At 50.3% G+C, this 26660-nt stretch overlaps 1 protein-coding gene across 1 annotated transcript; it reads right to left on the bottom strand.

Moving 5' to 3' along the window:
• Positions 1-215: 215 nt before the first annotated feature.
• Positions 216-26476, bottom strand: LMAN2 (lectin, mannose binding 2). Its single transcript, XM_049775744.1, has 8 exons — positions 26165-26476; positions 25895-26013; positions 11371-11488; positions 10815-10894; positions 10573-10734; positions 10043-10157; positions 2925-3044; positions 216-790 (listed from the first exon to the last, which is right to left on the bottom strand). Exons 1-8 carry the CDS (start codon positions 26364-26366, stop codon positions 630-632), a joined length of 1077 nt encoding a protein of 358 aa, XP_049631701.1. The 5' UTR covers positions 26367-26476; the 3' UTR covers positions 216-629.
• Positions 26477-26660: the final 184 nt, after the last annotated feature.

Below are 26660 nucleotides of genomic sequence, written 5' to 3'. Positions count from 1 at the left end.
AAACACAGAAAAGTAAAAAACCCACAAAAACAAACAAAAAAACAGAAACAGGCCATCCTGCCCACACAATAGTCCAGCCCCAAGAACACTCTCCTTGAGCTGAGACCACCCATCAGGCCAAGCCATGCTCGATTTCCACCTGGACTGCGGCGGGTCTGGCTTGGCCCCGGAGCCGGCAGGAAAGAATGTCAAGGCCCTGAGGACAATCACAGCGCTGGGGTTTGGTAGCTCACTTTATTGGGGAAACGCACACGTGCCGTGAACCCCGCTTCACTTGGTTGGGGATCCGTCTCGGGAAAGGGAGGTCAGAGTGGGGGCGAGGTTGCCCTGGCTCTGTCCCTGCTTGCACCCAATGCTTCGCTGGATCCTTGGAAGGAGGTCAGGGTCCAGTGTTGCCAGCGTCTGGAGGGGGCCACAGCTAGCTCAGCCAGACCCCCCTGGTTCACAGGTGCCCGAGTCCGCTCTAATACCCCATCTCCCCTGCAGCCCCTTGCAGGAGGGCAAGAAGCCGATATAAGAAAATACTTTAATGATTTCTTTGAAAGGGTTATGAAAGGTGGGCTGCAGGTGGCTCTTACAATCCTAGGTTGGAAAATCAGAACAAAAGCGGCCCCAGACACGACAAAGGCTCAGTAGAAACGCTTGTTCCGCTCCTGCCGTTTCTGGAAGACCACGGCCCCCACTACAGCGCACACGATGATGCCCAGGAGCGCACACAGCAGCAGCAGGAAAACCCGCCAGCCTGTCAGCGGGCCACTGCGGAAGTTCCCCGTTGGGTCATCCACGTTGTCTGTGGAAGAAGAAAATGAGTGAAGCACCAGACGATGGTCCTGAACCCCAGCAGCCCTGGGAGAGTGGCAGGGGCCAGGGGAATTGCTCTGACCACCATCTGCAGGAAGAGGCTGGGGAAATTGGATCTGGGATCCTTAGAGTCACTCGGTCCACGATGGGGTGCCTAGGGGACATCCAGTTCTGCCCCAGGTCCCAACCAGCAATCACCTGGCTACTTCAGGGGATAGGGGGTTCTTGAGCTCTACACTGGCTCCTCTGCTACTGAAAGCAGGGCATTAAGCCCAACACATGGTATCTAGAATCCCACCTAAATGACATGCAGGATGCTGCCCTCTTGGAGGCCAGGAGGGTGCCTTCTGCAGCTCCCAGTCCTTGGTGGGGCCAATAATGCCATGCCTGTTTACACACCGTGGAGTCCTCTCAGCCCTCCTCTCAACCAGGCCCAGGCCCCAAGATTGGCTCCTCTGCTTGATAGAGCTATTAGCCTCTGGCTACTGGCGAACCTCAGTATAGCCAGGCACTTGCCTTCCCCCAAATAAAGGCCCCACACAGTGCTCAGCCCTGCCCAGCAGAGGTCATGTCCTTGTGGAGGCCCACATGGAGGCCTTCTCTATGAAAAGGAGGGCTGGAAGCTTCCCTGTCAGTCTCTAGAGAGCTCCCAGGCCACTGTTAGACAGTGCGGAAGCTCCAAGACCTTCTACTATGGGGATAAGTGGGTAAGCCTGAAAATCAGTTAACCCTTCCCTTTCTGGCCACCAGGGTTTGTGGGGGTAGATCTGAAAGCCCAGAGTGGTTAGAAAATCCTTTCACCAAAGTAAGCAATGGGGTACTTGGACCCACTCAGAGGTCAGATTCTCGTGAGCATCTGTTTTTGTTTTTGTTTTTTTAGTTTTTGGGTCACACCCAGCAGTGCTCAGGGGACCATATGGGATGCCGGAATTCGAACCACCGACCTACTGCAAGGCAAACGCCTTACCTCCATGCTATCTTTCCAGCCCCAGCACCTGTCTCTTTTAAATTTAAAGGTCAATGGGGCCAGAGAGATAGCACAGCAGTAAGGCGTTTGCCTTGCACACAGTCAACCCAGGACGGATGGTGGTTCAATTCCCGGCATCCCATATAGTCCCCCAAGCCTGCCAGGGGCAATTTCTGAGTGCAGAGCCAGGAGTAACCCCTGAACCCTGCCAGGTTTGACCTCTACCCCTCAAAAAATAAAGGTCAAAGGTCCATTTTTAGGGCCAGAGACTTATACAACCCGGATATGATTCCTGTCACCCAATAAAATCCTTTGAATCCGGGGCCGGAGAGATAGCATGGAGGTAAGGCATTTACCTTTCATGCAGAAGGTCATCGGTTCGAATCCCGGCATCCCATATGGTCCCCCGTGCATGCCAGGAGCAATTTCTTAGCCTGGAGCCAGGAAAAACCCTTGAGCACTGCTGGGTGTGACCCAAAAACCACAAAAAAAAAAAAAAAAAAAAAAAAATCCTTTGAATCCACCAGGAATAACTGAGCACAGAGCCAGAAATAATCTTTGAGCACTATAGTGCCTCCCCCCCCCCCAACAAACCAAACCCAAAACAAGTCAAATTTAGGGTTGAGCAACTGATTAATTTCGTAAAAAAGAAGGAGTAGACCTAGTACATTCAATGAACTCTGCAGGCAAGTTTGGCATAGACCCCCAAATGCTTAAAAACTGAGTCTTAAAGCCAGGCCTATCACAACCAAGGGTCCCTTTAGTTTGAGTCAACCTGCCAACAGATGCCTGTTAGGGTCCCTAGCCTCACCCCCATACAAGCACACACACTCCCAAGTCCCAGAGGCACAACGTCACGGTTCCAGGAGTGGCTCTGGACTCTTACCGGTTTTTTGGAACACACCAGGAGTGCTTAGGGCTTACTCCTGGCTCTGTGCTCAGGTCTATGTGGTCTATGTGGCAGGACTATGAGGACCAGGATCAAAACTGGCTCAGCCGTGTGCAAGGTGAGACCTTCCCAGCTGTGCTGTCTCTCTCCAGCTGGCCCTGGCTGTCTGGAAGCACCGATGGTTGGTCAGTGCCCTGAAGAGTGCCCAGGGCCATGTCCTGCCATCTCTCTGGGTGTTCTGATACTCCCTCGCAGGTGGGCACCTACCTTTGGGCGACCTGAGGAAGCTGACACTGGGCTCGATCTTGGTCCAATCGATGCTGTCTTCGTCAGGTGTGTGCTCCACCATCAGCTGGAAGAGCTTCACCGAGATGAGGTCGTGATTATCTGTGAGCCGAGAGATTGTTAGCCAGTGGCCCAGCCTGCTGTGCAGCCCTGCCCAGCTCCACAGAAAAGACTTGACACCTCTTACTCTCTCCAGGTACTCCTGCAGGCTGTCTCCCCAAGGCAGGGGTGGGAAAGACTTCGGAGCCTAAATCATGGGTCTGCTGGGGTTGGGGAAATAAAACAGCCGATAGGATGCTTACCTTGAATGTAGCAGACTCAGGTTTGAGTCCTGACATCCCATATGGCCACCCCCTATACTACCAGGAGTAATTCTTGGGTGCAGCCAGGAGTAACCCCTAAATATTGCCAGGTGTGGCCCCCAGAACAATGGGCTCTGGCTCCCCCCAAAAGGATGGACCTCCACTGAGAGAAGCTCCAACAGGAACAGTGGTTGTGATAAGACATGGAGATGGAAACCAAAAGTTTCAGACTCTACTTGGCAATGTCCTAGCGATGGGCTCTGACCTAGGTAGAAAAACCCCATCTAGGGGGCAGTTAAGAAGAAAACCTATAAAACTAACTCTACAAAGGCAAGCAGGTCACCACCCCTGTGAAATCACTCCACACACCATATTTCCAGCCCGTGGTGAACAGGCGTGATGCACAGTAGTTGCAAAGAATTAATAACTCAAGCCAGTCAGGAGAGAATCATGGAGTTGTATGATTTCTCATCTCTTGGTCTCTCCGACCTGCCAAACTGACACCTCTTTATTCTACCAGTACAAAGTCACCTGGGCAGGGGAGATGAACATATGAAAGGGATAGGTGAAAAAGGAAAGAGGAAGTTGGGGGAATGCTTTGGTTTTGAGTAAAAGCAGGGTGTAATCTAACTATTTCACCCTTTCTGTTCAAAAAAAATTTTTGAGACGGGCTACATAAGTAAAATAAATCCCCAAAGTGACTGTTAATTTGCACAGGCACAGTAAAAGTTGGGGAAATTAAAAGAAAAAAATCCTTTAGCAGTAAGTTGGTGAGGAAATTTTCTGATTCCTGTACACTCCAAAACAAAGCCCAGATATTGAAATGGGGGCAGTCTAAATTTTTTGTGGCTGGCAAACAAGTGACGACATATTCATACGGACACTGTAATTCTCTGTCCTTAAGCAGGTCAGCAAGCTATAGAAGTACATTAAAACTGCTGCATGAGAAAGAACTGAAAAAATGAGATGCCTTCTGTCTTTGGGGTAAATGGAAATGTTATAAAAAGTCTTTTAAGTCAATTACTATCAAAAGCCAGCCTTTCAGAACCCTGCTGGTGAAGGGAGGCTGGTTGTAAAGTCCCATGGGAACCAGCTCATCAGTCAGATAACAGCCGCCAGCTACCTGATTTCTTTTGAATAACAAAAACAGGATAATTCTAATCAGAAAATGTCTCAATGTGTTCCAATTTTAGCTGTTCCTCAACCAAGTGTTTTAGTGCCTTTAGTGTTTTTTTGAAGACAAAGATGCAAAGAAAGGACAATGTGAAGTTACAGTGGGAAAGGAATCACCCATAAACAGAATTCACAAAAGAAATCCCCTTGCTGACACCTTAATTTTGAATTTTCAGCCAAAAAAAATTAAGAAAAATAAAACAAAACACATGCACAATTACTTTGTCCCTCAAGTCCCCAGATGGTAGTACATTATAACATTTCTCAGCAGTACACAAAGCAATCTAAAGCCACAAAATTTATGTAACTCCTTTAACATTACAGGCTATAGTATTGTTGACACAGTTGATCATAATACATTATTTCATTAAGGATGAGTCAAAGGAGCACAGCAAAGAGTGGCAATCGTTTGCATAGGCCCAGCAAAATATAGGGGACATGGAAAGGAAAAGCCTTGGCCTAAATACAAGGAGACCTTACTCCTGAAGTTTTCTGGCATAAGACCAACTCTAGGCTCCAGGCATACTAGGTTGTTCAACTCAAATCATTGTCTGTAGTGCCAATACACTTTTATTTTTCACAGTCACTGTTGTTGTTGTCAGGTTTCTATAGCTAAGGAACCTGGAATATGTCCATATCCTACATCAAAGTCAGGATGATACGGAGCATCCTTTAGTTTCACTCACAATAAGAGGGTGATGCAGAGAGCTCAGTCCTGAAAGCAGGTCATTGTTGTTGTTAAGTTCTCTAGGTGTTAAAGGAAAGTCTCTGTTGAATAGGTCTATGCTAGAGCAATGGTAGGGTCTTCCCTGGTAGAGGATTGCTTTCAGGTGATGTAGTACACAGCCGTGGTTGTTTTGTAGACGGCATCCCTGGTTCAGGGGTAAATGGACAATGCCCGTTCTTCTGAGGCCTTAGCCAGGTCTTTATGACAATGTTCAGGGTGTAAGGTCCCACTGCATTACAAGATTTGTGTGTTCCCATCTCTATTAGATAAGAACGTGTTTGTATATAATTTCCCATTTTAATGTGTCTATGCAAAGGAAGAACAATGCCACATGGCATGACTGGTGCCTATGGGGACACTAGAACAAGTCCAACAATTCAATTGACTTGGTTCTAACATAAACTTTAAATGGAGGAACACTTCTACAGACTTCCTTATTTAACAGATAACAAAGAGAAGGACAGAGAAAACAAATATATAGAAGGAAAATTTTGAAATAGTTGGGTGGGGTGTTAAATTCAGCGAAAGACTTTGGTCTGTGATTGACCTGTACGGTATTGAAGGCAAAATGGGTAAATGGGGGCCCGGAGAGATAGCACAGCGGTGTTTGCCTTGCAAGCAGCCGATCCAGGACCTAAGGTGGTTGGTTCGAATCCCGGTGTCCCATATGGTCCCCCGTGCCTGCCAGGAGCTATTTCTGAGCAGACAGCCAGGAGTAACCCCTGAGCACCGCCGGGTGTGCATATGTAAAATATATGCATACAATACTATTAATATATATTTTATGCGTGGGGACGCTAGCCCCCACGTGGTTTATAAAATAAAGACCAATGAGAAAAAAATCACCTACCATAACTCCAGATTATTAAAGAATTCAACACAAAATGGAGAAAGTGGACCATCCTCTGAGCATACTTTCTTAAATCAGCCGAGAGATTTTACATGTTTAAACCTGGATAGGTTGGAGTTTGGTTGTTTTCCTGATGGGAGGGAGCCAGTTCTGGATCTGCTCTTATCCCATACTCTCTCCACTCTCTATGGAGTTGTGGCGAAAAAAGGAGTGGGGATAATCTTATGAACCCACTTTTTTGTTTTGTTTTGGGGCCACACCAGGTGGCGCTCAGGGGTTAATCCTGGCTCTGTGCTCCGAAATCGCTCCTGGCAGGCTTGGGGGTCATATGGGATGCCAGGAATCAAACTTGAGTCTGTCCCGGGTTGGCTGCATGCAAGGCATGCCCTTCCATTGTGCTATCTCTCCGGGCCCCACGGACCCACTTTCAAACTCAGCATTTGAAGGGGCTGTTGCTGGCCCATCTCCAGCATTTGTTTCATCTGGTACATTAATCTTAACAGCTGGCGATTCCTCCAGCCTAGTGCCAGTGGAGGGTGATGAGTTACCAGCTTTGGGGCTTTTGGCTTGGGCACATGTCACTTCTGGAAAATGCTTTTATTTTTCGAAGTTGGAGGCATTTCAGAAAGCTTGGTCCATGCATCCCACATTGCACAGTACATATAAATTATGTCTATTAATGTAATGGCAGTTGGTCTTGGCTTTGGACACATACCCTGGCACAATGGGCATAAAAATAAAAACTTGGGGGCCCGGAGAGATAGCACAGCGGTGTTTGCCTTGCAAGCAGCCGATCCAGGACCAAAGGTGGTTGGTTCAAATCCCGGTGTCCCATATGGTCCCCCGTGCCTGCCAGGAGCTATTTCTGAGCAGACAGCCAGGAGTAACCCCTGAGCACCGGCAGGTGTGGCCCAAAAATAATAAAAAATAAAAAATAAAAAAAAAAAAAAAAAAAAAAACTTGGACAGTTGGAGGGGGAGCCCAGGATAGTGACCAGAGCAGCGCTGGCCAGTCCACGGAGTGCCAGAAATAATCAGCAAGATGCTGCCTGCTTTGTACTTAGCCCTCTTATCTCTCTCAAACTCATATCTACAGGTTTCCCCAGGCCCTCTCTGACACCCCCTCTCTCCTCTTCTCTCCTCTCCTCTCCTCTCTTCTCTCTCTCTCTCCCTTCGCCCCCCTCTCTTTCCCCCCTTTCTCCCCCCTCCCATCTCCCCCTCTCACTCTCTCTGTTCCCGGTAGTTGCTACAAATTGGCATCCCTGGGTAGGTACCTGGCCCTACCAAGTAGCTGGGCCTCAGAGGAGGCCTAAGAGCCTTGCAGCACCCAGCCCTTGTAGCCTTGGGCCTCTGCAAATAACTGCAGCCTGGCAGGACTTGCAGATAATTGCAGTAACCTGCAAAAAATTGCAGTATTCCACAATGCCTATTAGGATCAATATTAGAATGACCAATATGTAAATTAGTACTTTGGTATATTTATATTGATCAATGGAATAAAGAAGGTAGCAATAGACTTGAAGAAAGGCCAAGGTCCTTGACCCAGAGCCAAGCTATTATCATAACTTTGAACCAGGCAGGAATTAGATTCGTTATCCAAAGTGGAACTATCCATTTGAATACTATGAAATCACCCCAGGGAACATCTCACCAGTTGTAGACAAGACCCCTATTCGTGGCACAAGGGGGCTGGGGAACACATCTGGAAGCATCACTGACTCAGCAAATAATCCACACAAGATTATAGCGATAAAACAGATTCAGGAAAACTTCCACCACAAACTATCTACTAGCTGGAAAAAGATACCAGCAAGTAGACAGACTATCTATGGAACCAAAACCACAAGCAGTTTCTCTGACCAGAGATCTTTATTAGGAAGAGAGAACCACTCCCTGGTGGAGAACAGGCAGGGTTAAGAGACCAATCCTTACAGTCCATGAGTGACAAGCACAAGCAAAGAAAAATTACCCTGAATAGGGTGAAAACCAGTTATTCCAACACACCCCATTCTGGGATTGCCTGCATTCCTACCTGAGATGAAGACCCTCAGTTCTCTCTCTCTCTTCCTTCCTTATACCTCTAAAGAAAGTTGTTTTACTTCATTATTTGTCTCCTAAAATTTTTTTTCAAGAGCAATGGAGATAGACCTGAAAATCCTAGGTGATTTTTTTTTGAGGGTGGGCACACTCAGCATCGCTTAGGGTTTACTCCTTGCTCTGCACTCAGAAATTACTCCTGGCAGGCTATGGGACCCATATGGTATACCAGAAATAGAACCTGGGTCAGCCACAAACAAAGCAAATGTCCTACCCTCTTTGCTATTGCTCCAGCCCAAATAATTTTATTTGTTTTTGTTTATTGGGGGAGGTGGGCACACCCAGCATCACTCAGGGTTTACTCCTAGCTCTGCTCTCAGGGATCACTCCTGACAATGCTCAGGGGAACCATATGGAATCCTGGGAACCCAGATCAGCTACATGCAAGGCAAGTGCTCTATCCACTGTAACCCCAACCTGAAAAACCATCAACTCAAAAAAATCTGGTTTCTGGATTTTTTTTTTGGATGTTTTGTTTTTGTTTTGAGGTAACACCTGACAAAACTCAATGCTAAATACTCAATACTCCTGGTTCTGTACTCAAGTATTACTTGTGATGGGGGCCAGAAAGATAGCACAGTGGTAGGGCATTTGCCTTGCATGCAGCCAACCCAGAACAGATGGTGGTTCGAATCCCAGCATCCCAGCCAACCAGTAGCAATTTCTTTTTTTTTTTTTTTTTTGGTTTTTGGGCCACACCCGTTTGACGCTCAGGGGTTACTCCTGGCTATGTGCTCAGAAATCGCCCCTGGCTTCGGGGGACCATATGGGACGCCGGGGGATCGAACCGCTGTCCTTCCTTGGCTAGCGCTTGCAAGGCAGACACCTTACCTCCAGCGCCACCTACCCGGCCCCCAGTAGCAATTTCTGAGCGTAGAGCCAAGAGTAATCTGTGTGCCACCGGGTGCGATACCCACCCCCAAACAAAAAGAATTACTTGTGGTGATGCTCTGGGATCCTATGGTATTCCAGAGATTGAGTCCAGCCTCGTGATGAGGGACAGTTACTGGGATTGCTGAGTATACTCATGGACACTACAAAGTTACTCCAGAAACAGGGGACTCTGATGTGGACAAGGGTTCCCTAAATTCCATGCCCAGCACCATATAGTCACCTGAACACCGTGTGTCCCTTGAAATAAAGTCCCATATTTAAAACTTTTTTTTTTTGGTTTTTGGGTCACACTGGCAGCATTCAGGGGATACTCATGGTTCTTATGCTCAGAAATCGCCCCTGGCAGGCACAGAGGACCATATGGGATGAGGGATTTGAACCACCGTCCTTCTGCATACAAGGCAAACGCATTACCTCCATGCTATCTCTCCGGGCCCCTGCCAGGAGCGATTTCTGAGCATAGAGCCAGGAGGAACCCCTGAGCGCTGCCAGGTGTGACCCAAAAACAAAAAAAAAAAAACAAAAAAAAAGAAAAGAAATAAGCCCTGAGTACCACTGGGTACTCACCTCAAAACAAACAAGGAGGGGGCCGGGCGGTGGCGCTGGAGGTAAGGTGCCTGCCTTGCCTGCGCTAGCCTAGGACGGACCGCGGTTCGATCCCCCGGCGTCCCATATGGTCCCCCAAGAAGCCAGGAGCAACTTCTGAGCGCATAGCCAGGAGTAACCCCTGAGCGTCACAGGGTGTGGCCCAAAAACCAAAAAAAAAAAAACAAGGAAAACAGTTTTTTATTTGTCATAAATATTCTGAAAGCGCCTGCAGACACCAACACTCCAGGGTCAAGAGGAAATGTCTAGACAGTAGCTGGGTCACAAGATAAGCTCACAAAGGGTCCACCCATTCTCTGTAGAACAGGGGCCCCTGGGAATTGAGAGGCCAAGTATGGGGGTGTGTCTCTGTGATCTCTGTGGGATTCTAGTGAGGTAAGTTTTGTCTGTAGGCCCTGGTCTCCAGCCCTTGGCCCTCCCACTCAGTGCCCCAACCTAGCTCAGACACTTACCTGACAAGTCACCAGTGCCTGCTGAAGCTCCAAAATAGTAGCCAGTGGGCAGGCGCACCCCAGTGACATCGAAGCAGTTCTTCCACTCATTCTTGTCCTCCAAGTCGGTCATCACCTGGGGACAGGTTGGGGCAGTATATCAGACAGAGAAGGCCTGCCCACAACCCCCAAAGGGGGCCATGCCCTGTAGTCAGCCTTACACAATGCCTGCCCTTTCACACAGCCCTGCCATTTGCCAGGCCCTGGCTTGAGCCACGAGCCCAGACCACACTATGCCCAGCTCCCTGCAGCCCTACCCACATTCGCATCCAGATGTGGGTCCCACCCATGTTCCCCCTCCTGACTTAGGCCACACGCCTAAGTCAGACTATGCCCAACTGCCACTCAGTCCTGCCCATCTCTCCCACCTCCAGCTCAGGCCTCGCCTTCCTGCCGCACTCTACCTTACCCATGTCCCCACCTCAAGGCCAGTAGCCTACACAACCCAGTTGGTCCCACAGCAGCCCTGCCCAGCACTCCTCCCCACTCACCGTCAGGCGGCCCCGTGAGTAGCGCACGGCCAAGAAAGTGTCATGCTCACGATTGCGAAAGTCAGCAGTGCAGCCTGCGAGCTCAGTGGCACGACCGTCCCGGCTGTGCTCATAGGACAGCGAGCCATTGTTCACCATGCCCGAGATATAGGGGAACACGCGCTGGGGGGAGTGAGAGACCATCAGGAGCAGGGCCGGTCACAAGGAGCCCCACCCCGACCTCAGAGGAAGGGAATAAGTACCTCCGTGGTCTCGTCATTGGGGTATGTGTCCAGGAAGATGGCCAGGCCATGGAAGTTGTCTTTGCTCCCAAACACGGGCCCTGGGAGGAGGACATCACAGGGGGAAAAGAGGAAGCACATGCAGGTGGTGCTGGAGGGGTAGCAGGGAGCCCTCCCAAATTTGAGATGGGGAGGCAGTAGCCATAGTCAACAGCTGGCAAGCTTTTCCCATGCTCCCTTCAAGAGGAGCAGCATCAGGCCAGAGGGAAAGTACAGAAGGATGAACAAGGTTTGTTCCCTGGTAATCCACGAGGGCTCTAACTAAACCCACCAGAAATGGCCACTAAGGGCCAGAGCAATAGTACAGTGGGGAGGGCGTTTGCCTTGTACACAGCCACCCAGGTTTGATTCCTCGTAACCTAAGCACTGCAAGGTATGCACCAAAACAAACAGAAAAACTAAGTGATCCCTGAGCATAGAGCCAGGAACAAGCCCTGAGTGCGCAGACAGAAAAAGAAGCATCATCTAATAGGAGAGACCCCAGTGACACAGGGACTCCCACCCCAGCGCCTCCTACCTGGCACCAGGCGGTCCCGTGTGTACCACAGGGCGATGCCGTCCCCATGCAGGTTCTTCTTGCCCGCACCGTGGACTCTGAAGTGCACGTGCATCTCCCAGTCCTTAAGGAAGCAGGGCTGGGAGTTGGGGGACACAGGATTCAGAATAACCCACAAGATGGGCCCTTCTCCCTCACAGACACAGCCAGGCACTGAGGGGTCATTGACTACAGAAACCCCTTCCTAGGGGCCTCTAGGCTTCATCCACCAGTCCACCATCTGCACTGACCGCCATGCCCCAGGGGCCAGCTGGGGCGTTACGACAGCAGGGAATGTAAGCTTGGATTGTGTGTTTGATCCCCAGCATGCCACAGAGTCTACCAAGCACTGCCAGGAGTGATCCCTGAGCCCAGAGCCAGGAGTAAGCCTTGAGCATCACAGGGGTTAGGAAGGGCACCACCTGGGCTGGAAGCAGGTGACAGGACTGTTATCCCACTGGGTCTCAGTTTTTTCCAAAAAGAATTTTTTGGAGGGGATTTTGAGCCACACCTGGCGGTGCTCAGGGCTTACTCTTGGCTGAGCCAAGAATCAATCTTGACAGGGGGGTGAAAGCAGTGGCGCAGCAATAGGGCATTCCCTTGCATGCGACTGGCCCAGGACAGATCGCGGTTCGATCCCCCAGCATCCCATATGGTCCCCCAAGCCAGGAGCAATTTCTGAGCGCATAGCCAGGAGTAACCCCTGAGCGTCACCGGGTATGGCCCAAAAACAAAAACAAAAAAAATCTTGACAGGACTCAGGACCATGTGATGCTAGGGACTGAACTGGGGCGATCGCATGCAAGTTAAGTGCCTACCAGGCTGTACCAGGCTCCAGACCTTTAACAGAAAGTGTTATCTAATAGTTCTGGTGCTAGGGATTGAACCCAGAGCCTTGAATGTGTGAGGCAGATAAACTAGAGGTGAGTCACACACCCAGCTCCACTGCACAATAGGTTGTGTGGGGCTGGGGGTATACCAGTATTCACAGTGGCAGCTGAGGATCATCCCAGGGGCTTCTGAGTAAGCATGCCCCTGTGAGGCTGAGGGCAACAGGGGAAACTGAGGCAGCCATGTTCCACCAACCATCCCCACTATCCCAGTTCCAGAGCAGAGAGATTGGCTTAAGCTGCTCAGCACCCCAGCCACGGAGAAACTCCAAAATCTGAGGGCTGGAAAGATAGTATTGAGAATAGGGCACTCACCTTGCAGAGAACCAACCCAGATTCAATCCCTGGCACCCCACAGGAACCCCTGAGTCTGCCAGGAATGATCCCTGAGAAGATCCAGGTGTAAGCCCTGAGCACTGCCAGGTGTGGGGCTCCCACCTCACCAACAAAAAGAATTCAAGTCCAGAGATACCTAAGAACCTCCAAATTAGAAAGGCCTCGTTCCTAGCTGAGCAAAGAAATGGTGGGGTGTAGAGTCCCCCCCCCCCCCCCACACACACACACTCTCAGATGAAGCCAGAGAAAGGATTGGCATGTGGTGAGGGACTCGCTGAAACTGACTGAGAAACTGTGGGGAGGGGCTGGTCAGCTGGAGGGATGAAAGCCACACAGACTGGCGCTTGCCACCTGGCTGTGGTTCAGACCCTGCTGGGATGGCTCAGACTCTCCAGGTCCATTCTGGCTGTGGCCCATGCGAGATCACAGTCACAGTCTTTCTGGCAGCAAACATGGTCTTCACTGAGTGACAGGTTGAAGGAAGCTAATCCAGCAGGTGCTGGTGCCATCCCCCACGACAGCCACCAAGCTGGACAGTGTGCGTGAGTGAGTGTACGCATGTATGTTTCCATTGAAAAGGGGGCAGAGGGCCGGAGAGACAGTGTGGAGGTAGGGCGTTTGCCTTGCGTGCAGAAGGACGGTGGTTCGAATCCCGGCATCCCATATGGTCCCCTGAGCCTGTCAGGAGCAATTTCTGAGCGTAGAGCCAAGAGTATCCCCTGAGCGCTGCCGAGTGTGACCCCCCACAAAAAAAAAGAGGGGCTAGGGCCAAAGCTGTAGCGCAAGCCGTAAGACATCTGCCTTGCATGTGCTAGCCTAGGACAAACCATGGTTCAATCTCCCAGTGTCCCATATGGTCCCCCAAGCCAGAAGCAATTTCTGAGTGCATAGCCCTGAGCGTCACTGGGTGTGGCCGAAAAAAAAAAAAAAACAATAAAAATAAATAGGGGCTGGAGAGATAGCACAGCAGTGTTTGCCTTGCAAGCAGCCGATCCAGGACCTAAGGTGGCTGGTTAGAATCCCATTGTCCCATATGGTTCCCCGTGCCTGCCAAAAGCTATTTCTGAGCAGATAGCCAGGAGTAACCCCTGAGCACTGCCGGGTGTGGCCCAAAAACAAAAAAATAAAAAATAAAATAAATATGGAGAGATAGCACAGTGGCGTTTGCCTTGCAAGCAGACGATCCAGGACCTAAGGTGGTTGGTTCGAATCCCAGTGTTCCATATGGTCCCCCGTGCCTGCCAGGAGCTATTTCTGAGCAGACAACCAGGAGTAACCCCTGAGCACCACCAGGTGTGGTCCAAAAACCAAAAAAAAATTAAATAAATAAATAAAATAAAAACAAATAAAAGAGGGACTGCAGAGATAGTCCAGCAAGGAGGGTACTCTTCTTAGATGTGGTCAACCTAGCCTTGATCCCCTGCATCCTATATGGTCCCCTGAACATCACCAAGAGTGATTCCTGAGTGCAGAGCCAGGAAACTCCTGAATATCATCAGGTATGAAGCAAAAACAAAAAAATCAAACAAAATTTAAAAAGAGGGAGTTGCAAGCTAGTAGAGTAGATGGGTCATTTGACCTGCACACAGCTAACCTAGGTTCAGGTTCAATTCTCAGCATCCTATATGGTGTTCCAACCCCTACTAGAGGAATAATCTGAGTACAGACCTAGGAGTAAGCCCTGATCACAGCCAGGTATGTCTCAAAGGCCTCCCCCATACCTAAAGGGGGGGGGGGGCATGAGATAGTTGAAAGGGATGGAGCAGAGGGCAGGAGTGACAGCACAGCAGTAGGGCATTTGCCTTGCACTCTGCCAACCTGGGACAGACCCGGGTTCAATCCCCGGCATCCCATATGGTCCCCCATGCATGCCAAGAGCGATTTCTGAGTGCAGATCCAGGAGTAAGTTCTGAGCACCGCTCGGTGGGTCAAAACATGCCCCTGCAAAAAAAAGGGATGAACATCTGCTTTGCACCTGGGCATCCCAGGTTCCATCCCTTGCACAACCACTGGAAGTGGCCTCCCCACCCACCCAAAGAAAATTAAGAGAAAGACCAGAGAGACAGCACAGCGGAGGTTGTTGCCTTGCACATTGCCAACCAGGGTTCGATTCCCAGAACCCCATATGGTTGAGTTCCTCCAGGAGTGATCCCTGGCAAACAAAAAAACCTGGGGGCCGGAGCAATAACACAGTGAGTAGGGCATTTGCCTTGCATGCGGTTGACCTAGTTTAAATCCCCTGCATCCCATACGGTAATTTCTGAGCACAGACACAGAAGTAACCCCCCTGAGTGCGACTGGGTGTGGCCACCACACACACACACACACAAAAAAGCACCCTAAGTGGAGGCAGCTCTGGAAGAGGAAGTGGTAAGAAAGTGGACAGTGCAGTAGGACTGGTGGCAGCTGCACTGGAGGAAATGAAAGGTGGAGGAGGAAGCATCAATGACAAAGCAGGAAATGAAACGTGGACGCAGAAGTGATGAGGGCTGAAAAGTAGGAAATAAAATCTACAAACAGAAGTTATGAGGGCTGTAAAACAGGAAGTGGACCCTGGAAGCAGAGGTGGCAGTTGGTGGTGTGGCTCCAAAGAGAAAGTAGAACCTGGTTCCCAGCCCTCTTTCTCTGCCCTCCCCTTGGGTCAGGGAGGCCCAAGGCCACAAGCAACAGGACAAGTCCATCTATCAGCATGGCTCACCCCGGCTAAGCCCAGAGAGGCCCCTGAGCCCAATGGGGTGAGGTGAGGGACTGGGTGTTCCAGTCCTCTACTGGACTCTTGATTGATAGATAGATCAACTGAGGGATTGATCAATACCTCCTGATTGATACCAATTTCCTTTTTTTTTTTTTTTGGTTTTTGGGCCACACCCGGTGACGCTCAGGGGTTACTCCTGGCTATGCACTCAGAAGTTGCTCCTGGCTTGGGGGACCATATGGGACGCCGGGGGATTGAACCGCGGTCCGTCCTAGGCTAGCACAGGTAAGGCAGGCACCTTACCTTTAGCGCCACCGCCCGGCCCCGATACCAATTTCCTAACAGAGATCACCTACTACAAAAAAATTAAAAAGAGGGGCCAGAGCGGTGGCGCAAGCAGTAAAGTGTCTGCCTTGCCCACGCTAGCCTAGGACAGACCATGGATCAATCCCCCGGCGTCCCATATGGTCCCCCAAGCCAGGAGCAATTTCTGAGCTCAGAGCCAGGAGTAACCCGAGTGTCACCTGGTGTGGCCCCAAAACCAAAATAAATAAATAAATAAATAAACAAATAATAAAATAAAAAGATATGGGGCCGGAGAGATAACATGGAGGTAAGGCATGTTTGCCTTGCATGCAGAAGGTTGGTGGTTCAAATCCCGGCATCCCATAAGGTCCCCTGAGAAAACCAAAAAAAAAAAAAAAAAATACACAGAGGGGCTGGGGCAATAGCAGAGCAGTAGGACATTTGCCTTGCATGTGGCTGACCCAGGACAGACCTAGGATCAATCCCCAAAGTCCCATAGGTCCCCAAGCCAGGAGCAATTTCTGAGCACATAGCTAGGCGTAACCCCTGAGAATCACAGGGTGTGACCCATTCCCCCACTAAAAAAAAAGATACACAGAAATGAAACATGGTGGGGGCTTGAGCACAGGGAATATGGAATCTGCCTTGAATGCAGACAACCCAGGTTCAAACCCAGCACACAATAGGGTCCTTGGAGTACCACTAGGAGGAGCTCCTGAGCTTCATGTTGGATGTGGTCCAAATGCAGTCAGAAAAAAAAAAAAGGAAATAAAAAGACACAAGGTAGATTGTTGGCTTACAACTTAAACAAAGATCACCTAGGTTTCTTTGATTCTGTTTGTTCACAACTTAGTTTTACCCAAAATAGAGATTTTCCTACTTTTTTTTTTGGGGGGGGGGCACACCTGGTGATACTCAGGGGTTACTCCTGGCTATCTGCTCAGAAATAGCTTCTGGCAGGCACGGGGGACCATATGGGACACTGGGATTCGAACCTACCACCTTAGGTTCTGGATTGGCTGCTTGCAAGGTAAACGCCGCTGTGCTATCTCTCCGGCCCCAAGATTTTCCTACTTTTACATGTCTTTTCCTACTTTTACATGTCTGTCTCAAGCAAATCTGGTGGGACTGGCTCAAGGATAGGACTTCTGTCTGTTAGGGTTGAGTTGACCACAGAGTCGGCACTGAGTCAAAGACCACCTCTGATAATGTAAGATGCAAAAGGGAGTTTATTCGGCTTGGCCAAGGTCCAGTCTCATCCAACCAATGGAGTCTTGACAAGGACCTTGAAGCAAAATCTTAAGCCAGTTAATATAGACATCAAAAGCATTAACAGCTCCCTGGGTGCCAGCTCAGATGGCCAGAAGTGGGTTCAGGTGGACTCTTAGTGGTCCTCAGGCTTCCCCCCTCCCTCCTCCGTACTCCAGGGGGGAGGTGCATGGGGAGGAGGGCGGGCAGACATATGGCCTCCAGTTTCCTCTTTGATTCTGGAGACCAGCTCTTGCCAGGTATGGGGTTTGGGGAGGCCCCATACCGGAGCCCTTCTCCCTGGCCTGGGGAGTGCTGGGAGGCTTGGCAGGCCCCCAGCCATCCTTGCCTTTTTCCCCTGACTCCAGGCCTTCCCTGGGTGCCAGATGCCCAGAAGTGGGTTCAGGTGGACTCTTAGTGGTCCTCAGGCTACCCCCTCCTTCCTCCGTACTCCAGGGGGAAGGTGCATGGGGAGGAGGGCGGGCAGACATCTGGCCTCTGGTTTCCTCTTTGATTCTGGAGACCAGCTCTTGCCAGATATGGGGTTAGGGGAGGCCCCATACCAGAGCCCTTCTCCCTGGCCTGGGGAGCGCTGGGAGGCTTGGCAGGCCCCCAGCCATCCTTGTCTTTTTCCCCTGACTCCAGGCCTTCCCTGGGTGCCAGCTCAGATGGCCAGAAGTGGGTTCAGGTAGACTTTTAGTGGTCCTCAGGCTTCCCCCCTCCCTCCTCCGTACTCCAGGGGGGAGGTGCATGGGGAGGAGGGCGAGCAGACATATGGCCTCCAGTTTCTTCTTTGATTCTGGAGACCAGCTCTTGCCAGGCATGGGGTTTGGGGAGGCCCCATACGAGAGCCCTTCTCCCTGGCCTGGGGAGTGCTGGGAGGCTTGGCAGGCCCCCAGCCGTCCTTGTCTTTTTCCCCTGACTCCAGGCCTTCCCTGGGTGCCAGCTCAGATGGCCAGAAGTGGGTTCAGGTGGACTCTTAGTGCTTCTCAGGCTTCCCCCCTACCTCTCCCTACACTAATGGAAATGCGCTTTGGGAGGAGGGCAGGCCGTTTTAGTAGTGGTTTATGTTGGGACAGTCACTGGAATTTTTTTCTCCTTGTTTTCCTATTGATAGTATTGTATGCATATATTTTATATATCCATAACATCCATCTTGTATTGTGACCTTGATACCGCCCTACAAATCTCATTTCTAATATTTTACTGCCTCAGTTCCAACTCTTATTTCCCCCCATCTTCCCATGTAGGTGCAGCTCATGACATGAAGCTCACCACATAAGAGTGATAAGTGCAGTTAGAGAAATAACTACACTGAAAATTATCATAACAATGTGAATGAATGAGGGAAAAAGAAAGCCTGTCTCGAGTACAGGTGTGGGTGGGGTGGGGAGTAGATAGATCTGGGAAATTGGTGGTGGGAATCCTGCAATGGTGAAGGGGAGTGTTCTTTACATGACTGTAATCATATAACTACAATTATATTTGTAATCACGGTGTTTAAATAAAGATAATTTATAAAAAAAAAGCATTAACAGCATAAGCATTTCATTGGTCAATACAAATAGTTCAATCTTTACAGCATATATGAATGGCCTGTAACTTTCATCACATACATAATTGGCTTATATCAGTTTGCACAAAAAGCACATTATTTCTTAGCATTGATATTTCAGCTTATCACTGACTCAACTTCGGTTGTCAATGGGGCCTTATCAGGTGGAACATTCTAGACCAACTTAGTTTCTCTATCCTAGCAGAATTGGGAGGGTCTTGACATCCCTGCATTCCTACTGTGGTTTTATTTCTTTTTTTTTTTTTTTTTTTTTTTTTTTTTGGTTTTTGGGCCACACCCGGTAACGCTCAGGGGTTACTCCTGGCTATGCGCTCAGAAGTCGCTCCTGGCTTGGGGGACCATATGGGACGCGGGGGGATCGAACCGCGGTCCGTCTCCTAGGCTAGCGCAGGTAAGGCAGGCACCTTACCTCCAGCGCCACCGCCTGGCCCAGTGTGGTTTTATTTCTAAGTTAACTCACTCTGCCTTGGCTCAGTAGAACTCAGTGGAAATGAGTTAACTCCCTCCGATTTAGCTAAGAGTGGGAAAGTACCCAACCTTTTAACCTGCCTAAAGAAATGCTTTTAACCTGTCTCAGGAAAAACTGCTTTTACTAGGGTTTGGGTTCATCTGAGTTTAGGGCCCTTGCTTGGCTTGGTTCTCACACCCTACTCCCCCAACCAGAATGGTCTCTTACTCAATAAAAACTGCAGTTCTGGGGGCCGGAGAGATAGCATGAAGGTGGGACGTTTACCTTGCATGCAGAAGAACATCCCATATGATGTCCCGGCATCCCATATGATCCCCTGAGCCTGCCAGGAGCGATTTCTGAGTGTAGAGCTAGAAGTAATCCCTGAGCCCTGCCCCAGGTGTGACCCAAAATAAAACAAAACAAAACGAAACAAAACAAAAAAACCTGCAGTTCTGCCAAGCACTTTCACTTTTTTCTTTATTCTGTCTTCACTCTCTCTCTTCTCTCTCTCCCATTCCCTCCCATCCTTCCTCCTCCTCCCCACCAAATACTTGACAATTTGATCTCTGGAACTAACTCACACAAAGGGATACTTTCAATCATCCACAATTCTACTGAGAAAACTCAACTACAGCCTGCACACAGGCTCTCAGACCCCAATGGGGCCCCAATCAACACTAGGTATAGCCCCCAGGGTCTTCAGGCCTCAACATCAGGCACTTGTGTTCTGGGTCACCCCTGAGCTTTCCCTGCACCCCATCTATCTTTTTTTTTTTTCTTTCTTTCTGAACCACACCTGGCTCTGCACTATTAAATCACTCCTGGTGAGCTCATAAGGGATACCAGAAATCAAACCCAGATCGGTCATGTGGGTAAGGAAAGTGACTTCACTGTACTATTTGCTCTGACATCAAAACCACCTTATCTCTACCAGAACAAGTCAGCTCCCATGTGTTTACAGCTGGGGTATCTCTCCCAGGGGAGCAAGATGAAAGGACAAAGAATAAGCAAAGTGCAAGCAGCATCCTGGACAGAGTGAGGCAGTCCAGTGTTAGAGTACAGGCTTTTCTTTCTGTTTTATGAAAAGTGCCACCACTGATGGTGCCCAGGGCTTATTCTTGGTGGGCTCAGACCCCTAAGTGATGCTGAGAATTAAACTCAGGTCAGCTGCCTGCAAGGCAAGTAAGTACCTTCACTTGCTGTTCTTTCTCTTCAGACCTAAAGCATAGTCTTTATATGCAAGAGCCCCAGATTCCATCAGCAGCACCACATGGTCCCACTGATCACGAGTTGTGACCCCAAAGCCCACACAGCAAATACTTCCCCCCAATTCAGTGGGAGAAAAGGACCAAAGGTAGGAAAATTCTGGGTATTCTAAGCTGGAATGAAAGGAGTATTATCTTGGAGAACAGAACAATGGAGAGGGCACTTGCCTTGAATGAGGCCAGCCCAGGTTCAATCCCCAGCACCACAATGGGTCCCCTGAGCATTGTAAGGTGTGATCCCTGAGCAGAACCAAGAGAACACAAGACCATCAGATGTTGATGAGTGTGGTCAAGCCATTGTGGTGAGTGACAATCAAGCCACTTGTCACTACACAGTTTCTAATAGTTCCAGCACTGTGTGTGCCCTATACTAAAAAGACAAGGGGGGGAGGGGCCAGCGCAATAGCACAGCAGTTAGAGTATTTGCTTTGCATGCAGCCAAGAGGTTTGATCCCTGGCATCCACATGGTCCCCCAAGAACTGCTGGGAGTAATTCTCGAGTACGAGCCAGAAGTAATGCCTGAATACTGCCAGGTACATCCCCAAAAACAAAAAGAAAAAAGAAAAAGACAAAGAGGGGCTGGAGGCCTGGGGCTGCAGCATGAGTACAGCACAGGTAGGGAATCTGCCTTGCATGCAGCCAACCCTGGTTTGATCCTAGGAACCAAATACAATTACCCAACTCAAAGAGGACTGAGCCTTGAGCACAGAGTCAGGAGTCAGCCCCAAGGACTACCAAATATGGGACCAACTTCACACCTGTTCTCCCAAAACCGTAACTCTCCTCAACCCATTTCCCTGAAAAAATGGAAAGCCTCCAACAGAAGGGCTGAGGCAGACAGGGGGCAGTGGCAGGGGCAAGAGAAGTGGCCCTAGCAAAAGATGAGGGAAAGAAGGCCAGACCTAGGATTGGCATGTGCAAAGGCCCTGAAGCAGGTACTGATGAAACAGCACTTTGAGTGAGGGATTTGACTTGCTGGCTCAGACTGGTACCTCATAAGGTCCCCTGAGCATCACCTGAGTGATGTCTAAGTGCAGAGCCAGGAGTGAGCCCTGAGTATCAGGGCCGTAAACAGCAAAACAAAAGCAAGGGTCCTGAGACAAGATGGCCCAAAATAGGGTGCCCAGGTTGAGAAAGGGAATGAGTGCAGAGGGCCAGATGGATGGCCAAAGGTGTCAGGTTCTTTTTCGGAGAAAAAGAAAAAAGAACTCAGGAAAACCTGAGAGGCCAGGGATGGAATCCTGCCTCCTACATGCAAACCCTGTGCTCATTGAACCTTTCAGCAGTCTAGAAATCTGTCTTTCAGGTAACAGAGAATGTCTCCAGATTATGCCAGGGACCCCAGAGGCCCTACTTGACTCAGAACTTACAATTTCAAGGAGTCAATGGGACCAGAGAGATAGTACAGCAGTAAGGAGCTTACTTTGCACTTGGCCAACCCAGGTTCCATCCTTGGCATCCCATATGATCTCCAAGCCTGCCAAGAGTGACTGCTGAGTGCAAAGCCAGGAATAACCCCAAGTACTGTCGAGTATGATACAAAAGAGAACAAAAAAAGAACTTCAAGGAGCTGTAATGACAGTACAGCAGGGAGGGCACTTTCCTTGCACGTGGCTAACCCGAGTTCAATTCCATAGGATCCCCAGGAATAATTCTGAGAGAAAAGGCAGGAGTAGGGACTGGAGCAACAGCTCAGCAGTAGGACATTTGCCTTGCATGTGGCCGACCCAGGACAGACCTCGGTTCGACTCCTGGTATCCCATATGGTCCTCCAAGCCTGCCAGGGGTGATTTCTGTGCACAGAGCCAGGAATAACTTCTGAGTGCCACCGGTGTGACCCCCCCCCAAAAAAAAAAGAAAAAAAAAATCAGGGAGCCAGAGAGATAGTATGGAGTTAAGGTATTTGCCTTGCATGCAGAAGGATGGTGGTTCGAATCCCGGCATCCCATATGGTCCTCCATGCCTGCCAGGGGCGATTTCTGAGTGTGGAGCCAGGAGTGACCCCTGAGCACTGCTGGGTGTGACCCAAAAACCAAAAAAAAAAAGAATAAGAAGAAAAGAAAAGTCAGGAGTAAGCCTTGAGCAATGCCTTGTTTGGCACAAAAACAAGAACCTAGCACTAGCAGTTCAGATGCTCTGGGGGTAGAGATTGGTGTGAGGGACCTGTAAGAACATGGGCCAGAGTCTGAATTGTCATTTGGGACCAACCTGGTCCTGGGAGGGTCCCCTGAGGCCCTGCAGATATGCCCCATACCCAGAGCAAACAAAGACAAAGTCAGTAACTACATGGATCCAAAGAGCTTCTAGGGATGTGCTTGCTTTGGGCTGCATTCCTCAAAGGCTCGCGTGGGACTAGATGTATACGACAATGGGCAGGGTGCTCACCAGAACTGGATACCTGGCATCGAATATAGTCTCCGGAGCCCACCAGGGGTGATCCCTAAGTGCAGAACCAGGAGTCAACGCTAGGAGTGCCTAAACTCCTCTCCAAAAAACAATAATAGGGTGGAGGTCATGAGCAGAAAAGGGTGGAGTTGTTTATTTTTTATGTTTTTGAGTCATACCGGGCAGGTTCAGAGTACTTTTGGCTCTGCACTCAGGAATCATGCCTGTTGATGTGGGAACTATTTGGGATGTCAGGGATTGAACCCAGGTCCGCCAGTGCAAAATAAGTCCCCTATCAGGTATACTATCACTCTGGCCCTCTAAGCTGAAAAAGGCAAGAAGCCTATTCTAGGAGCTGGGAGATAGGTGAGTCAGGGCGCATGCAAGCAAGAAAACAAATCCCAGCTCATTCCCTCCATATCACACTGGTCTGTCAGCCGATCCCACCCCACCAAAGCACTGCAGCAGCATCCCAGGAGATATCAGCATTGCTAGGATGATCCAGTATTGCCCAGCATCCAGGAGTAGAACCACCTGGTGAACTGCTAGCCCAGTGGGTGGAAAATCACTGGTGGGGGCCCAAATTCCCAGAGCACAGCTTGGGGAGGAGAATGAGAAAGGGAAGGAGGAAGGAAAAGTGGGAGGGTAGAAGAAGGGAGGAAGAGGGGAGCAAAGGGTTAAAGAAGGAGGAGAGAGGAAAGAAAGGAGAGAAAAAGGGACTGGAGCAATAGTATATAAGGGAGGGCAATTGTGTTGCATGCAGCTAACTGGAGTTCAATCCTGGGCTGCATTTCTCAAAGGCGGCTGACATGGGACTGGATGGATAGAAGAGTAAGCAGAGTGCTCACTAGAGCTGGAGGCCTGGCATCCTATAGAGTCCCCGGAGCCTAAGTACCAGTGGGAGTGATTCCTGAGTACAAAACCAGCAATCATCCCTGAACATTATCGGGGTAGTCTAAAAACTCAGGGGTGAGGGGAGAAGAGAAAGAGTAAGAGATGGGGTCCAGAGCCTGGAGAGATAGCACAGCGGTGTTTGCCTTGCAAGCAGCCGATCCAGGACCTAAGGTGGTTGGTTTGAATGCCGGTGTCCCATATGGTCCCCCGTGTCTGCCAGGAGCTATTTCTGAGCAGACAGCCAGGAGTAACCCCTGAGCACCGCTGGGTGTGGCCCAAAAACCAAAAAAAAAAAAAAAAAAAAAGATGGGGTCCAAGCAATAATATAGGGAATATGGCACCTGCCTCACATGACACTGACCCAGATTCGATCCCCAGCAACCCATAGGGTCCCCTAAACACTGCCAGAGTGATTCCAGAGTACAGTCAAGAGTAAGCCCTGAGTACTGTCTGAAAACAAACAAAAAAAAAAGTAAGAAAGGTAGAGAAGGGGAAGAAGGGAGAGAGAAGGGTGGGTGAAGAGGGAGATGAAGGGAGGAAGGAGGTGAAGAAGTGCGACAAGAGGGGAAGGGAAGGAGAGGAAGGGGAGAAGGGAAAGGAGGGAAAGGGAAGAAGTGAGAAGAGAAAGGGAAGGGGAGAGAAGGAAAGGGAAGGGGAGGGTAGAAGAAAGAGGAGTCCTATTCTTTGACTCGGAAAAGGCTCAGAGTAGCCAAATGGGTGGACCTGGTTCTCTCCAAAGTACAGACCAGTGGTCCTCAAACTAAGGCCCGTGAGCCACATATTGTATTTGTTCCCGTTTTGTTTCTTCCTTCAAAATAAGATATATGCAGTGTGCATAGGAATTTGTTCATAGTTTTTGTTTTTGTTTTGTTTTTGATTTTTGGGTCACACCCGGCAGCGCTCAGGGGTTACTCCTGGCTCTATGTTCAGAAATTGCTCCTGGCAGGCTCGGCTCGGAGGACCATATGGGATGCTGGGATTTGAACCACCGTCCTTCTGCATGCAAGGCGCACACCGTACCTCCATGCTATCTCTCCGGCCCCATAGTTTTTGTTTTTACTATAGTCCAGCCCTCCAACGGTCTGAGGGACAGTGAACTGGCCCCATTTAAAAAGTTTGAGGACCACTGATGCAGACCCACTCTCAACCCTACCTGCCTTTTCAGATCTAGACTCTGGATCAGAGATTTGTAGCTGTCTGAAGAGCAGAGGTTGGGAAAGGCCACTGCCCACACAGGCCTGCTGCTGCCAACAGTGCTAGAACCTCCAGAGCAAAGGCCACTCTCTGAGGTAGTCCTTCTAAAAGACCCTCCAAAAAGGCCTGATGGAGGAGTAGGGATAGTACAATGGGAGGACACCTGTCTTGCACATGTCCAACCTGGGTTCAATCCCAAGCATTACATACACCCCCACTCCAAGTCCCATCAGGAGTCATCCCTGAGCATAGCCAGATGTGGCAAAAAGTGAAGACACATGAAGGTCAGTGCCCACCACACAGCAAACTAACCATTCAAGATCCTGTTGGGTCCTGTTTTGTCTCGTGTGTGCCATGCACATGCAGTTCTTCGTTGGGAAGCCTCCCTCAGCAGTTCTGAACCAAGAGATAAGTCCTGGTTGGGCTCAGGGAACTCTATGGAATGCCGCGATCAGGCAAATGTCCCCTCTGCTCTACTATCACTCCAGCCCCTATGTCTTGGGTTTGTTAGTGTTTTTTATGAGGGAAGAGATTGGTTTGGGGGCCACACCGGGCGAGGGTGAGAGGTTACTTCTGGTTCTGCAAGTAGAATTACTCCTGGCAGTGCTCAGAGGACCGCATAGGATGCCAGAAATCAAATCTGGGTTGACCACATGCAAGGCAAGCTCCCTCTCCAGTCCCCGTACCCTACATTTTGCTTCTGTGTGTCTGTCTGTGTTGTTGATCATACCTGCTGTGCCCACAGCTACTACTTCTAACTTCAGGTTCTGGAGTCGATACAGGGAATCATGCAATGCTGAGGATTGCACCCTAGGTTTCTGCATGCAAAACCTGTGCTTACCTGGGTCAACAATCTCTCTGCACCCCCTGGAACTTCCCTTTGTTCCCCTTATTATTGAAGGGGTGTAATTCAGGGCTCCGCTACTTATCGGTTGCATGACTTATATCTGTATATATCTGTGCGTGTTTGTGGGGGTCGCTGTTCAGGGATGGTAACTGGTGGTACTTGGGGGAACACAGGGATGTAACCCAGGCCAGTCATCGTGTAAGGGCAATCAGCCCTCTAGTTAATTAATTAAGTGCATTAATTCTTAATGCACTTGCATCGAAGAGCCCCAAATTCGGGGGGGGGGCCACTACATACACTGACAGTGACAGGATTCCCTCCCGGGGCAGGTGAGGTGGGTACGCCCGAGGTGGCGCTGTCCACGGGCCCAGCCGTCCCGGGCTCAGGCTCCGGCTCTAGCCTCTCGCGAGCCCCTCACCTGGCGGTTCCAGATCGCGCCCTCCTTGCTGCGTTCGTCGGGCGTCAGGCGCACGTACTGGCTCGTGAGCATCGTGCTGCCTTGGAAGTCCCAGAGGGGCATGGCGCTGGAGCCGACCCCTGTGTGCAGAGAGCGGGCAAAGTGGGGCCACGTTCGCTAGCGGCCACGGGCAAGGACGCCCCTCCAGGAGCCCGCACCTTCCCCTCCGGCCCGGGCGGGAACTGAGCTCGGCCTGGGCCCACCCGCACCCCTGCCCGGCCCAGGCCTCACCTTGGTAGGGCTTGATGAGCGAGTGCTCCCGCTTGAGGTGCTCGCTGTTGCCATCGGTGATGTCCGCGGCCACGGGCCCCGGCGACAGGAGAAGCAGCAGCAGCAGAGGTGCAACGGGGCCAGGGCCGGGGCCGGGAAGCCCAGGCTCCCCCGGGCACCGCCGGCCCCAGCCCCGCAGCCAAATCCAGTCTCCTGCCGCCATTCTCGGCTCGACTCGAGCACTTCCGGCCCTGGACTTCCGGCTTCCGGTGCCCCTTCTAATGGCCTCCGGCCGGAAACGCACCGACTCTAGTCCCGGGGAAGCGAAGCCGCTCAGCCTCGCAGCCGCAGAGGCGGCGTTTCCATCTCTTCAGTGGCACCCACGCTGCCTGGGGCCTCTCTTTCTTCCTTGGCAGCTCTAATTGAGCTCGGGCTCTAATTGAGCGGCAGGGACCTCAGCCAATGAGGAAGCAGCACGTTAGGCCTCTGAGCCAATGAGCGCCCGAGGAGCGGAGGG

Source organism: Suncus etruscus, chromosome 6, assembly GCF_024139225.1.
Source record: "Suncus etruscus isolate mSunEtr1 chromosome 6, mSunEtr1.pri.cur, whole genome shotgun sequence".
Lineage (NCBI taxonomy): Eukaryota > Metazoa > Chordata > Mammalia > Eulipotyphla > Soricidae > Suncus > Suncus etruscus.
Note: the sequence above shows the minus strand (reverse complement) of the source record. Positions and strands in the feature narration are given on the sequence as shown.

Bases quoted from the DNA above. Each gene is read 5' to 3' on its own strand.
- LMAN2 (XM_049775744.1), bottom strand. From the start codon at position 26,366: ATGGCGGCAGGAGACTGGATTTGGCTGCGGGGCTGGGGCCGGCGGTGC. The intron at 26,014-26,164 runs GTGAGGCCTGGG...CTCTGCACACAG, and splicing joins GCTCATCAAGCCCTACCAAG to GGGTCGGCTCCAGCGCCATG. The intron at 10,895-11,370 runs GTAGGAGGCGCT...TCCTCCTCCCAG, and splicing joins ACGGGACCGCCTGGTGCCAG to GGCCCGTGTTTGGGAGCAAA.